This window comes from Panthera onca, chromosome D4 (genome assembly GCF_046562875.1).
Source record: "Panthera onca isolate mPanOnc1 chromosome D4, mPanOnc1 haplotype 2, whole genome shotgun sequence".
NCBI lineage: Eukaryota > Metazoa > Chordata > Mammalia > Carnivora > Felidae > Panthera > Panthera onca.
In genome coordinates, this window is record NC_138351.1 from 13,102,314 (window position 1) to 13,116,482 (window position 14,169).

The window sequence follows — 14,169 nt, forward strand, 5'->3', positions numbered from 1 at the left end:
TCTCTCTGTCTCAAAAATAAATAAATGTTAAAAAAAAAAAAAAAATTAAAAAAAAAAAAAAAAAAAAAAGGTCCACATCAAGGTAGGAAAGTTTCCAAAGACCTCTCGGCTCACCTGGACTCTGCCTTTTTCTTTACCTTCAACGCTCCCTGTGCCCCTCCCCACCCCCTACGCACTACCAAGCTGTGGAGCTGGGATGACCAGACTCCATAAGGACCCAGATCTCCCACACCCCACCAGACCCCTGACGGGGCCACAGCCTTAGCCGTTTCCAACGAGCCCAGCCTGGATGAGAAGCCGTTTCTGGGCTCCCATCACACCCCGTGCTCCCTTCGGCTCCGGCAAGTGTCAGACCATGTTGTAATTGCTGATGTCTGTCTCCTCAACCAGATTTTCAATTTGTTGAGAGCACTCCCTTTGTCGTCATGCTACACCCAGCATATAGGCCGGCGTCCGGGAATGAAAGAGTTTCAGTACTTTTTCATGAATAAATTACACTGAGTTCATCTAGCAAACTGGTAGCCAGTTTCACCTAAGCTTTCTATCCTTGGGGAACAAAGAAAGGAACCAAAATTCAGTGAGCCTCCATTAGGAGCCCAGTACTTCACATGCACAAACTCCAGTAATTCTCACAATCCACTGAGGAAGGCAGTTGAGCTGGTATTTCACAGACGAAACGCTAAAGCCTCACTTTCCACACAGGGCTAGTAGGGCCAAGATCTGAAGCCAGGTCAGTATGAATCTGTCTTTGTGCTCTTTCTACTCCAATAACATGAAGGGACACCCCCTCTGAAACACAAAGCCAATATAAACCGGAAGGGAGGGGTTACTTTTCCAGAACTGTTGGTTTAAAATTCCCTTGGAATTTAAAAAAAACCCTGGAGGAATCTCTGGTTAGGATACAGAGAGGGGAGCAGGAACCTGAGAAGGGAGATGTAGGAGGGGGTGGTGAGCAAAATTATAGAATGCTTCTCTATTAATCTCAAAGCAACACACGAGGTATTTTGACCCCTTTAAGGTGTCTCAAGCCTGGGAAGCTTTCAGAAGAGTACCATGGATTCTTATGGCACTAAAACATAAGAAGCGAAGAAAAACAGCAGCTGTCGTATGTATGATGGAGCAAAAGGATAGCTGGTCTCAGTCTGATGAATAATAAGTCATATAACCGTGGCCAAGCCTAAGTCATTAAAATTCTCTGGAAACTTCCATCTCCTCATTTCTAAACTGAAAGGTTTAGGCTATGACAGCTTCCAACCCGGCTCTGCATCCAGAAAGCTCCCTGAGCCCGTGAAAAATACTGATCTTAAATCCTGTCCTTTCCCCAATTTCGTAGGCCTGGGGTGAGACTCAGAAATCCTAAAGTGACTGACAGACTCAGCCAAGTTTGGGAACACCAGGTGAGATCTTCTTTTCCCTCCCCAGGAGAGAAGGTGAACAGGCAGCCAGCTGGTTCAGCACATCAAGTCGCAGAACGGAAGACCACCAAGAAAGAACCGGTCCAATTCTGTAAGGCTTAATAATCTCTTCCTGTTTCAGGGCAAAATGAATTATGCTCCGTCTTCTTTGCTGCTTAAACTTGTGTTAGTTCTACCAACGTACTAACCAGAAGAGTGCCAAACTGCACTGGTGAGGAATGTAAACTTTTTGAATTGCCACGGCTTCCCTGGAGGTATCAGCTGCTAGATCCTTCCCAGGCTGCTGGGCCATTAGTTCCTCTACTTTCTTCCTTAAAAGTTCCTCTGAGGAGGAACTGCTATCAGAAGATTTAAAGGGCAGACAGGGAATGTGCGTAGGGAGACTGGAGGAACAGCCTTACCTTGACGTCCAGCTTGGCCAGATGCTGCAGAACCCAGATGCGATGGGACCAGGCATTATAGTTGCTTGGGTATCTCCCTGCTGCTTCACCACAGACCTCCATCTCTTCTCGTATTAGTCTCTGTGTCCTTTCTGCAGGAATTGTTCCCAAGTTTCCTTTTGTCACAAAGGAAGGCAAGGAGGTTTCCTGAATTAGCTGTTGTAGCACCCATCGCCTGTTAAGGTACATGTGGGAATGAGAACGACGAAAGGACATAAATCAGAGAGGAAAACAGCCAGTTTTCTTTGATCTTAATTTCCATTTGTGCAATGCCTATCTATGAGCCCAATTTTGCGGCAGTGGGATTACTTTGTTGTATTTGTTTTTAAAGATATATTGGGGTGCCTGGGTGGCTCAGTCAGTTGAGCATCTGACTTCAGCTCAGATCATGGTCTCGTGGTTCACGAGTTCAAGCCCCAAACTGGGCTCTATGCTGATAGTTCAGAGCCTGGAGCCTGCTTCAGATCCTGTGTCTCCCTCTCTCTCTGCCGCTCCCCTGCTCGTACTCTGTCTCTCTGTCTCAAAAATAAATAAAACAGTAAAAAAAATTTTTAAAGATATAATTAGCTTCAGCACCATGGATAGAGAGGATGAGGAAGAAAGGTCAGAGAGAGAAACCTTTCTAAAGCATTAAAATGTGTCAAAAAGAGATTGCCTAGTTCCAATATAACAACTCAAAAAAGTCCATTTGGCCAGGAAATGCAAAGACAAGGGGTGTGTGTGTGTGTGTGTGCGCGCACGTGTGCACGCGCATGTGTGTGTACCGGGTTGTGGTGGTGGTGGTCCTGAAAGGGATATTAATTAATGGCTGGTAAATCCTAGAAGAGGAGTCATGGTTCACATCTTTAATTATATGTACATGCCTCACCCTATGTGTATTTGTTTGCAAATAAGAAACTGCATTATGACTGCTTTCATTAAGCAGAATTTCTTTATTATAGCAGAAAATGTGGAAAGACACAAATACAATATAATTAGCTAAACCATCAAGGAGATTTTAAAATGTCTTTATCCACAGATTTTCCCCTTGTCTATTTAAGATTTTCATTAGCATACATTTAAATGAAAAGCACTAAAAAAGCATGTCTAAAAAAGCATGTCTAACCGCCTAATGTCTTTAGTTTTTACAAATATTTTCTCAATAAGAAGCATTCTTATAGACAAAATTTTCCAACCCAAAGGTTACTAGAAATTGAGTATAAAAATTCATTTTGTCATTTTCAAACAGAAGCTTTTTACTTAACAACAAAAGCCTGTTTTATAAAATATTAGATAAACCTATAAATTGGTACAATAATGCACTTCCCCTGCCATCACCCCTTTCCAAACCTCTATACACACGCTCATATGCCTCTCTGAAGTGTTATCCCAATTCCTACTAAGAAAATACCATGGACTCCACAGTGGAAGCAGCTGATTTGCAATGCTAGCCAAAGGCAAGATCACAGCTAAGATACCTTGAACTAAGATCCTAAAAATGCTCAGGACTTAAGAAAAGTTCTAAGTAGCTTAGTAAACGGAGAATGGACTTCTTTTTTTTTTTTTTTAATTTTTTTTTTTTTTTTAATGTTTATTTATTTTTGAGACAGAGAGACAGAGCATGAATGGGGGAGGGTCAGAGAGAGGGAGACACAGAATCTGAAACAGGCTCCAGGCTCTAAGCTGCCAGCACAGAGCCCGACGCGGGACTCGAACTCACAGACCGCGAGATCATGACCTGAGCTGAAGTCGGCGGCTTAACCGACTGAGCCACCCAGGCGCCCCGAGAATGGACTTCTTTATAAAGAATTTCCCCACTGACCCCAGCCGGCAAGCCCACACCATCCCATTTTAGTCAAAATGGAGTCGTTTTGTGGAGTCCCAAGAGCACGATGCTTCAGAGAGCCAGGATGTTGAGATGAGTTTTTACGTGCATTTTGGCTGCCTCGGGCCTTTAACCTAAAAATATCCTTTGCGATTATCATCTTAGCAACTTCAGCGTGGCCTATACACCACTCACCTCAGCTGCCCTTATTTTGTTAGTTTTAATAACCACAGCCATCACTACGACAGTCTGTACCAGAAACACACCGAATGGATTCTACAACCCGAGTTGCTCATTATAGTTGAATATGGAAATGCCATCTCTATCATGACCGCTCAGAGAGTTAATACTAACAGCTAAAATCGACTGAGTATTTAATATGTGCCAGGCACTGTGGCAGTGTTAACATACATTAGCTCATATAAAGCCAACCATTAACTCTGAAATAGGTGTAATTATTATTCCCGTTTTACGAATGAGAAAACTGAGGCTTGAATTTCTGAAGATCACACAGAGAGCAGGTGATGGCAGATAGATTTAAAAGTAGGTAACTCGGCTTAAGAATTCATACTCTGAACCAATATGTGACCCTGACTGACACTGTGTTTTTTGTCCAGCCATTCTGAATCCTAAGTAAGAATCCTATAGTGTAAAGTTACCACACCTGTGAATCCATGTTTCTGGACTCTTTGGAAATTTAGTTAAGGCCAGTTTTCCCAGATGTAAGTCCTTAATTGGATTTAAAGTGCCAGAGAGGATCAGCTCTTTTCTGTAAAAGAAAAATAAAAAGAACCGTTACTCTTATCTTTCCATCTAAACATACTGCGTGGCTATTAATGGAACCTCACTCTGAAGTGAATTTCCAAGAAAAAGAAAAAAAACCAAAACATGAAACTCTCATAAATATCACACAAAGTAATCGAGAATATATTCTCATTATCTCAAAGTTAGCAGGATTAATAAGTTGAAACAGAAGCTCTTAAATCAGTAGTGGAACTTGAATTACCAAGCTGGAGAGGGCAAAGAGCTTCTCTGGCTTGTCTCATTTCCAGAACTCACAAGGCCTAACATCAGTATCTGTAGGGCAGATCCAATACGAGTCAAGAATTGCTCTACTTGGAGTTAATCGTACACACAGTATGATTAAGGTGTAAGGGAAAAACTCATTCATTCAACATTACCCTAACAAAATTACTGTTTTTATTTTTCAATTTTCCCTTATGTCTTTCCCCATATGTATATATATTTAATTAACATATAATTTTATATTATGTTTTACAGCTTAAGAGTTACCTTACCCCACGGTTCTAAAGTGAACATTTAAAACAGTCAAATAGTTTCCACTGATTGGCTATGCTATCATTTAATGACCTTTTCTTCTTTGGTTAGACATTTGGGTTGCTTCCAAGTTTTTGCTATTCTGAAATATTTCTGAAACAGAACGTTATGTTTAAGACTTCTTTTGTATCTACCATTACTTTTGGGATAAGTTCCCAGAAGATGTTATTACTGGGTGAAATACCTGCATGGCCCCTGATACCCTGACCGCTGCTTTCTGAAATACCAACAGAAGAGGTTCTGTGCAGTTATGAGACTGTCGTGCAAGAGCTCTCAACCTACTTCTCAGGTTCTGATAGTCCTGATTATATTCCCAATTAATTTGCAATGAATCTATTACAATACAATTAGGTCACTGACTAGAATTTACTAATCTTAAAAAGTCCTTCCTGTGGTAGGGTTGGTAATTCATTTATTTTAGAGAAATTTAATCCCATGAAGACCAGAGCCCAGATCATATACCTCACCTATTTAGATGAATTTAGTTCCTAATTACCACGATACATTTTCTTTCCAACAGCGATGTGCTCTTTCTACATTTTTATTTGATAAGAGAAACAATTTCCCTTTTAATGAAAATACTGAACAGTGATAACAAATATTTATATTTTATAACCATTTAGGTCAGGCATTTCAGAATATAATTTGAAGTGACACTGAGGTTTATGGATGCTTTAAAAAATGGATTTGCTATTTTGCTTTTATTGTACAGGAAGTCTATGTACTTCTGTATTAGTACAGAATACTCCTGTATTAGTCACTGAAAGACTAATGCAACAGCAAATTACTTTTGCAGTCCTATGTCCTCTTTCTTCTGAAATCAGTAATGTTTCGTTCATACAGTAAGTCAGCATACCTATAGTGTAAAAGGAGGCAAAATATTTTCCTATATAATTTTAACTTCTTTGTAACACAGTGTTTCTCAATGTAAGGTCCTTAACTACAGCATCACCATCATCTGAAACTTATGAGAAATGCAGATTCTCAGCTCTCATCGCAGACCCACTGATTCAAAAGCCAGTGACAAAGCACTGTGTTTAGACACGCCTTCTAGGTGATGCACCAAACTCTATGGTATAGAATTTACTGTAGGCAGCCTCGTTTCCATTGACTAAATTTTAAACCTCACCTTATTTACAACTGCCTACATAGACTGTCATATATGTCTATGAGGAAATAATCAAAATTTTCTTCAGAAAAGAGCAGTCACTTTATATCTGAATCTTTACAAAGTTTGTAAAATTAGGGGTGCTCCCTTAATTTATTTTGAACAACATATATGGTAAGCTATATCAGCCTGAAATAACCTCAATCAATATTATATATGGATGCTTTAAAAGATCACCAGATAGGTGCGTCTGGGTGGCTCAGTCGGTTAACTGTCTGATTTGGGCTCATAATCTCATGGTTTGTGAGTTTGAGCCGGGCATTGTGCTCTGTGCTGACAGCTCAGAGCCTGGAGCCTACTTCAGATTCCGTGTCTCCCTCTCTCTCTGCCCCTCTCCCGCTCACACTCTCTCTCTCTCTCTCGCTCTCTCAAAAATAAACATTAAAAAAAATAAATAAAATATCACCAAATAGAATCATAAGAAAGCAAGCAAAATTTAAATAACAATTTAATAAACATTCCTGGGGACAGGACTGAACACTGTAGGCATTAAATACTGTCATAAAATTTTAAAGATCACTTGAAAAAGAAATACAGTAATTGATTAAGGTATAGCTATCACAGAACCAAGACATAATCATAAAAGAAAATCAACTGCTCAAATGCATTCAAGTAGGAATCTATCTTGAGAAAAATTTTAGTCACACATGGATTCATAAAGTGCTATATCTCAAACAAGCTAGATACATGTAAACTTGATGTGCTCTGGAAAACTGCTGAGTAAGTTGAAAAAATAGCTCTCATGATGACAAAGTCACTGATGTCCATAAACCACATAAAACATTTGAATTAAATTGTTTGATGAAATGTAAGAATATGATGAATTAATAAGTTAAAATACTTTACATAACATGCTATTTTAAAGGTATGTGACTAAATTTAAAAATTATCAGAGTATGACATTTGCTTATCTCATGCACATAGTTTAAGATTACATATTGATATTAGCCTAAAAAGTTTTTTTTAGACTTTTCTTATTGAGGAAATGGAGTACTGCCTTAAATTTGAGGTGGCTTTATTTTCAGGCATATTGAATAAGCTGGGCTTTGAGATTCATCCTAAAAGCCTTAGGTGATACACTGCTAACAGAGGACGAAGGAAGAAAACAAAGGTCAAATAAATGTGGGGACAAGTACCTTGGAAAGGAAAAGTCCACCTGTGTGGTTTTATTAAGAGCAGGGGGTGATGGGAACAGTGCTGTGCTACACGCACAACCTTACTGGGGTGAAATTAAGCGAGGGCTTTTATATTTCAACAAAGTTCATCTCATTTAAGTTTTTCTGTCTTCTCTCCGTCTCTAGTTATTAGTTATGGTTTCTCTCTGCTGTCACTTGATTTAAAATGTAGGAAACCAGGGGCCGTGTATCTTGTCCATGGCTAAGTCTTCACTGGTTAGCTCGGTGCATGGCACACAGTAATGAGTGAATAAACAAATGCCATCTTTTTTTTTATTGTATATCTTTATTCTGTCTGAAATAACCATAATGATGATAATAAAAATCATCCTCATAAAAACTACCATTTACTGTACACTTTCCCTGAATCAGGCACTGTGTTAAGTGACTTACATATATTATCTAATTTAATCCTCAAAACAATCCTGTATTATGTAGAACCATATGAAATTGCCGATACCCAATTGTTTTGGGGTTTTTTGGGGGGTTTGTCTTTATTATTTTTTTAAAAAACATTTTTTAACTTTATTTATTTATTTTGAGAGAGAGAGAGAGAGAGAGAGAGAGAGAGAGAGAGAGAGAATCCCAAGCAGGCTCAGCACTGTTAGCACAGAGCCTGATGCGGGGCTCGAACTCACAAACTGCGAGATCATGACCTGAGCCAAAATCAAGAGTTGGACGCTTAACCAACTGAGCCACCCAGGCAGTTTCTTTTTTTTAAGAATTTATTTCTTAATTTTATTTCTTTTTTTAAATAAACTTTTGGGACACCTGGCTGGGTAGAGCATGTGACTCTTGATTTCATGGTTATAAGTTCAAGCCCCATGTTGGGTGTAGAGATCACTTAGAAAAAAAAGTCTTAAATAAACTTTCAATCTTACAATTGTTTTAAATTTACAGAAAAGTTCTAAGGATAGTACAGAGAATTCTTGTATACCCTGTACCCAGTCTCCTTTATTAATATATTATAGTACATTTGTCATAACTGATGAACCACCATCAGTAAATTACTATTGGAAGTCCACACTTTATTCAGAATTCCTTCATTTTTACCAAATGTCCTTTATCTAGTCCAGCACCCTGACCAGAACATCACATTACGTTTGGTTCTGTCTCCTTAGGCTCCTCAGATAAACCTTGACAGTCTTTATAAGCCCTAATGAGGTATTTCATATGAAACTTTTCTTACGGTTAGACCAGGGTTTTGAGGAGGAAGCGACCACAAAGTGCAATCTTTATCGCATCATTTCCCAGGGCACAAAACATCATGACTTGTCCCAGCTGATGCTGACCTTGATGACCTCGGTAAGATGGTACATGTCGGGTTTCTCCACTGTGCTTTTTGGAAAGAAATTCCAATTAAGGAGTAGGGGAGTTGTACTCCAGCTCCCTGAGGGGACCGCCTGGATAAATTACTTGGAATCCTTCCATACGGGAGATCTGTCTACTTTTTGCTTGCTTAGTCAATTATTTATGTCACTGAGTCACTATGAACACCCATTTTACACTTCAGGGTACAATCCAGGGGTACGTTATTGCTCAGGTGTTCAAGCTTTGGCTATAGAAACCCCTGACATATTCCCATCATTTTCCTCTTTGAGCACTTCCTTACTTTCTGGCTCTTTGAGATATTCCACACTCATCTTATATATTTCCTGCCCTGCTCTTAGAATGAGACATTTCTTCAAGAAGCCTGTTTCCTTTTTTTAGAGAAGGGTGTTAGAAACCAGGATCTGGATGCTTAGGTTTAATCGTTTTTGATTTATAAAAACAATTCCATACGGCACAACCTACTATCATCTCAATTTTACAGAAGAGACAACTGAAGCTAGGGGAAAATCGGTAACTTAGACTCAAGGTCTTGGAACTCAGATTGGAAGCAAACATCTAATCTGCATAAAATAAAGTCCCCAGTTTAACTCAATAGGCTATGAGTAAAGGACACGATCACGGGAACTTGGTGTCAGCTATTTTGTTATTTGTCTTTGCTCAAAGATGTTCTGCTTATTACTCTATGTAGGTTCACGGAATGATGGAAAAAATAGGACACTGTTATGAAGTCAAGCTCCTTCATGAAGTACTTTGCTGAATTTCAAAGCAAAAAAAGTACCACTCATTTTTTTTCTGCAACTGGCTGGATTTTTAAACTATATCCATCACTCACTGTAATCACAGGAAATCAGCTCAAAAACTTATTCTTGCGTTTTTTTTTTTTCCCCCCCCTGAGGCCACAATACCTATAAAATGAAATGCTGACGTATTAATACCATGGTTTAGCGGTTTCTAACATACAGTCAAAATCACTCAATGCTTCCCAGAGTTACTGCACAAGAAATACACCAACAATTAAATAGAGTGTTAAGTATTTGATCTGCAAGAGACCTTACAAGGTTAGATCAATTTACTTTCCAAAGCTGGTTGTTTTTGCAGAAAATGTACTCATGATCCTATGTCTTCATGTCAGCCTTACTGATACGAATTAAGACTTACTAGAACACACACCCACAAATGGACTTTTTTTTAAAGAATAAAGGTTTCCTTTTTATTCCTTTAGCACAAAACTTCTCTGATCATCTTACTAGAATAACTTTCAAAAGTGATTGCTGTGAATATCATTGAAGTCACATTTATGGAGCGAATTTCCCAAAAACCAGACCATGCAAAAATCGAAAACAGCTTGAAAAGAATCATAAAAAAATTACCTAGCTCAAATCTTTTATTTCACAGATATAGAAACTAAAACTGTTGTGAAGTTAACAGTGTTTGCCTCTAAAGTCAACTGCTAGTTAATTAATGAAAAAGGACCAAGATCCATGTATGTTAAGACCAGGTTCTTTCTCCTGAACTGAACTTCCCTATAAAATATAGAATAAATTATATATGTGTGTGTGTATAGACATATACATGTCTATGTACGTGTGTATGTTTGCACACTGTGCTAGTAACAATCTTTTCTGGTTGAAGGATTTTCAAGTCCTCTGTGATAATGATGAACTGAGAGCACGAGGGAAAACGGTACTCCCACTTCTCTATTACCTTCATTTCTTTTTCACTCAATTTAATTATTTTCAGTGCCAGGCTGATTATGTGCCAGGCACTAGAGTACTTGATGGTAGGGAAAGAAAGGGGGGAAAAAAAAAGACGTGGTCCCTACCCATAAGAAAGCTCTCAGTTGTGAGTTTATAGCTCCTTCCTAGAAGTCTCCCTTACGGATTCCTCATCACACAGTCTAGGACAGCAGTGCCCAACAGAAATATGTGAGTCACCAATGTGAGCCCTGTATGTAATTTCAGCTTTTCTAACAGCTACCTTACAAACAAGTATAAAGCAATGTATTTTATTTAACTCAATATGCCCCAAATATAATTTCAACATGTAATTCAATCTAAAAATTACTAACAAGATATTTTACCTTTGGGGGTACTGAGTCTTTGGAATCTGACGCATAGTTTACACTTACAGCACATGTCAACTGAGATGAGTCGCCTTTCAAGGGCCACACGTGGCTTGTGGCCACTATACTGGATTGTGCAACACTAGAAACCTGTAGTGTCCCGGTGCTTTCTATGCCGGTTCTTTCCTCTATCCACACCCACTCCTTTGGGTGCCTCAAACAGTCTCAGGGCCTTAAATACCACCACCCATTTTCTAGTGACTCCCATATTTACATCTGGCTTCGAACTCCTGCCTGAACTTCAGATTCATACACAAGTACAAGGACACAAATCTAATGTGTCCCACGCTGAACTCCTCACTTCCGCCCAGCACCCCCACCTGGATCCGCTCCTCCTCCAGGCAGCCCCATTTCAGTAAAGGGCAACTCCATCCTTTCCATTCCTCAAGCCAAAAACCAGACACAAGCTTGACCTTCTTTCTCTTTCCCGCATCGAATTCATCATCTGTGCCTTTAAAATTGGTTTATTAAATACAAAGCTTATACGGTTCAATAAAATACAGTGAGAATCTCACCTTTTCCATTTCTAAATTCTACCTCCAATCACAGCATCTCTCACCTAACCGCATCTCATCTTTTACCGCAACCACTGCCTAAGTTCCCAACCAACCCCCTGCACTCCTACAGTCTACTTTCCACAGGAGCTAGTTTCTAAAGTGAGATACTGTCCCTCTTCAGCTCCCAGGACTTTCCATCCCCCCCTGAGTAAGAGTCCAAGTTCCTACCACAGCTTAGGAAGATCTACAAGAGCCCCGTGAGATCGGCTCCCTTACACTCCGGCCTCCTCTCCTATTACTCTCTCCCTCATTCCCGCTGTGCCAGCCGCGCGGGCTGCCTTGCTGTCTCAGTGCACCAAGGAGCACTTTGGGCACCACCGCCAGCTTTCCCACTTGCTGCTGTTCCCTCTTCTTGGAATGCTCATACCCCAGAACTCACAGATTGATCCCCATCTTCATGGCAGTCTTTGCTGCCCCTTACTTAAAACTGCAATACTAGTATTCCCATCCTCCTCCTGGCCTTCCTCTTTCCCGTCCCACTGTTTCACCGCAGGATCTAACCACCATTTGATCTAATGTATATTTTATTTAGTAAATGTCTTTATTTCCTTTCTTCCTCTATTAGAATAAAAATTCCACAAGGACAGGGTTTTGTTTATTTTGTTCGTGGTTCTAGTCCCAGTGCCAAGAACTTAGCATACAGCGATCAATAAATACTTGATAAATGAACAAATGTTGTCGACTATTGTGTGGATTAAATGAGGTAATGAGTAAAGTTATAGTATGTCCCTATAATATAGTAGCCACTCATAAACAAACCATTGTGGTGCTTTCTAGAAAAGAAAATCAGAATTCTAAGATTATGTAAATTTTAAAGCCTGTATCTCATTCTATACTTTTCTTACTCCTTACTCTAAATATCTGAATATTAATTATTCAACAATTTAAAAAGACACATAATAGAAGTTAACTAAATTTTAAAAAATCAGTGACACATACAAAACTAGGTATTGTAGAACACTAACTCAGAATGTAACCCTGCTTACCCAGAAGATTAAATAAATTGTTTAAGTCATCTTTAAAGATAAAGAGCTATAATCTATGGTCTCTCCTATGGGAAAATTTAAAATGTATTCACAACGTTCAACAGGACTTCACTTTTATCTTTAACTTGTATCCTGCTTTCCTCTAAGAGAATTTGTATCAGTCAAAGAGACCACCATTTTTTAAAAACCATACATATTATATAACTGAAAAAATTTCAGTGAAAAAAAAAACAAAACAGGAACCTGGTCTGAACTTCGATATTTCCATAAAGTATTTTGCGTTTAAAGCTAAAATAACCAGATGAAAGAACTAAGATACTAATCAATGTATGTGATCCCTTCCCCAAATCACAAGTGCCAGAGACTTGAAGTGATCTGCCCATAGAGGCACAATATTAGTAACTAAACAGAGACTAAAAGGTCATGGCCTTGAATCCTCATCCTACATACTTCCCACTGTACTTCACAAATACATAACCAATGTCTTACAAACCAACCAATTACACTGGTTGCATCTACTCTTCTAAAAAGGAAGGAAAATAAAAGCATGTATCCAATGGCATCTAATTCAACATGATAATTTATATTTCAGACAGGAAAGTTTATGGAGCAAAGACAAAAACATACAAGGAGGAGCCAAGTTTAAGTCAGAACTGTCCATGGAGGTAATATAAAGAACAGGTAGAAGGCATAAGCATAAAATGCAATAGATACATGGTTTATATTTCATTTTTCAAAAAGCTAACAACTCATGGGGCTTAGAGGTCTTCAGAAATTTGGACAAGTTCATTTGATCACTGGTGAGAAAGACATACCTTACGTTCCATGCAGTGGTGAAGTCTGGGTTTAGAAGCAGCAGGGTGCATGTGACATCTATCAGTTCTAAAATAAAGAGAAGTCACATTAAAAAGAGTCCTACCCCACTGGGTGTTGTATGGAAACCAATTTGACAGTAAATTTCATATATTAAAAAATAAAAAAAAAAAAAAAAAAAAAAAAGAGTCCTACCCTTTGAGGCTTGGCTTCTCTTTCTTTTAAGGCCCTGTATATTTGTGTCTCCTGTTATCCTTATGTATATGCCATGTCATAGTAATTTGAATGGTAAACACCTTGCTCTAAGCTGCCGGAAGTATGAAGATATCCTCAAGATTTTCTACCTTATGATAAATGTAACAATCTTTTAAAAGCTGACACTCAAACAACTTCACAATACAACGTACCTACAAAGAATATGCAAATTAATCTCCTCATTCTTATAGTAGTTTTTGGCACTAATGTAATACTGACCAAGGAAAAGAAATATGATTTCTATACCATTATTCTTTTAATTCCACAAATATTTCAGTAGTTGACTATGTGCAATTTTTCAAAAGGGGAAAAAAACCTACTCATGATCATTTAACACAATTCATTCACATTCCTTTGCAAAGATTATCTTTTGTCATACACATTTTTACATAGTCATAGCAATGACAAATGCACAATTTTGTTCTCTTTCTTCATTCAGTATTATTTCATATGCATTCTCCAATACTGCTACAGTATGCATTTTTAACAGCTGCATAAGAAGCTCTTAGTGTAATATACTATCATTTATCTTTATCTTAGGTTGTTTCCTGTTTGCTTTTAATATTATAGTTAACATTACTATAAACACACTTTTTGTCTCCTAGCTTATTTTCTTAGGACATATTTCCAGGAGTTGAACTACTAGGTCAAACAATGTAAATACCAGTATGGCTCCTACTAAGCATTTCCGAACTGTTCTTCAAATGAATTGTATCTATTCACATTGCCAAGAATAACAAGTGTGTACTTATGTCCCTGTAACT

At 38.4% G+C, this 14,169-nt stretch overlaps 1 protein-coding gene across 3 annotated transcripts in view; it reads right to left on the minus strand.

Moving 5' to 3' along the window:
- Nucleotides 1–14,169, minus strand: part of PTAR1 (protein prenyltransferase alpha subunit repeat containing 1) — a 50,586-nt gene that overhangs the window by 17,784 nt on the left and 18,633 nt on the right. For all 3 annotated transcript variants that reach the window (XM_060610105.3, XM_060610106.3, XM_078436032.2), the window contains exons 3-5: nt 13,153–13,219; nt 4,324–4,428; nt 1,817–2,030 (exon numbers count right to left, since the gene is read on the minus strand). In XM_060610105.3, coding sequence (XP_060466088.1) covers nt 1,817–2,030; nt 4,324–4,428; nt 13,153–13,219 — 386 coding nt within the window. The remainder of the gene's footprint in view (nt 1–1,816; nt 2,031–4,323; nt 4,429–13,152; nt 13,220–14,169) is intronic.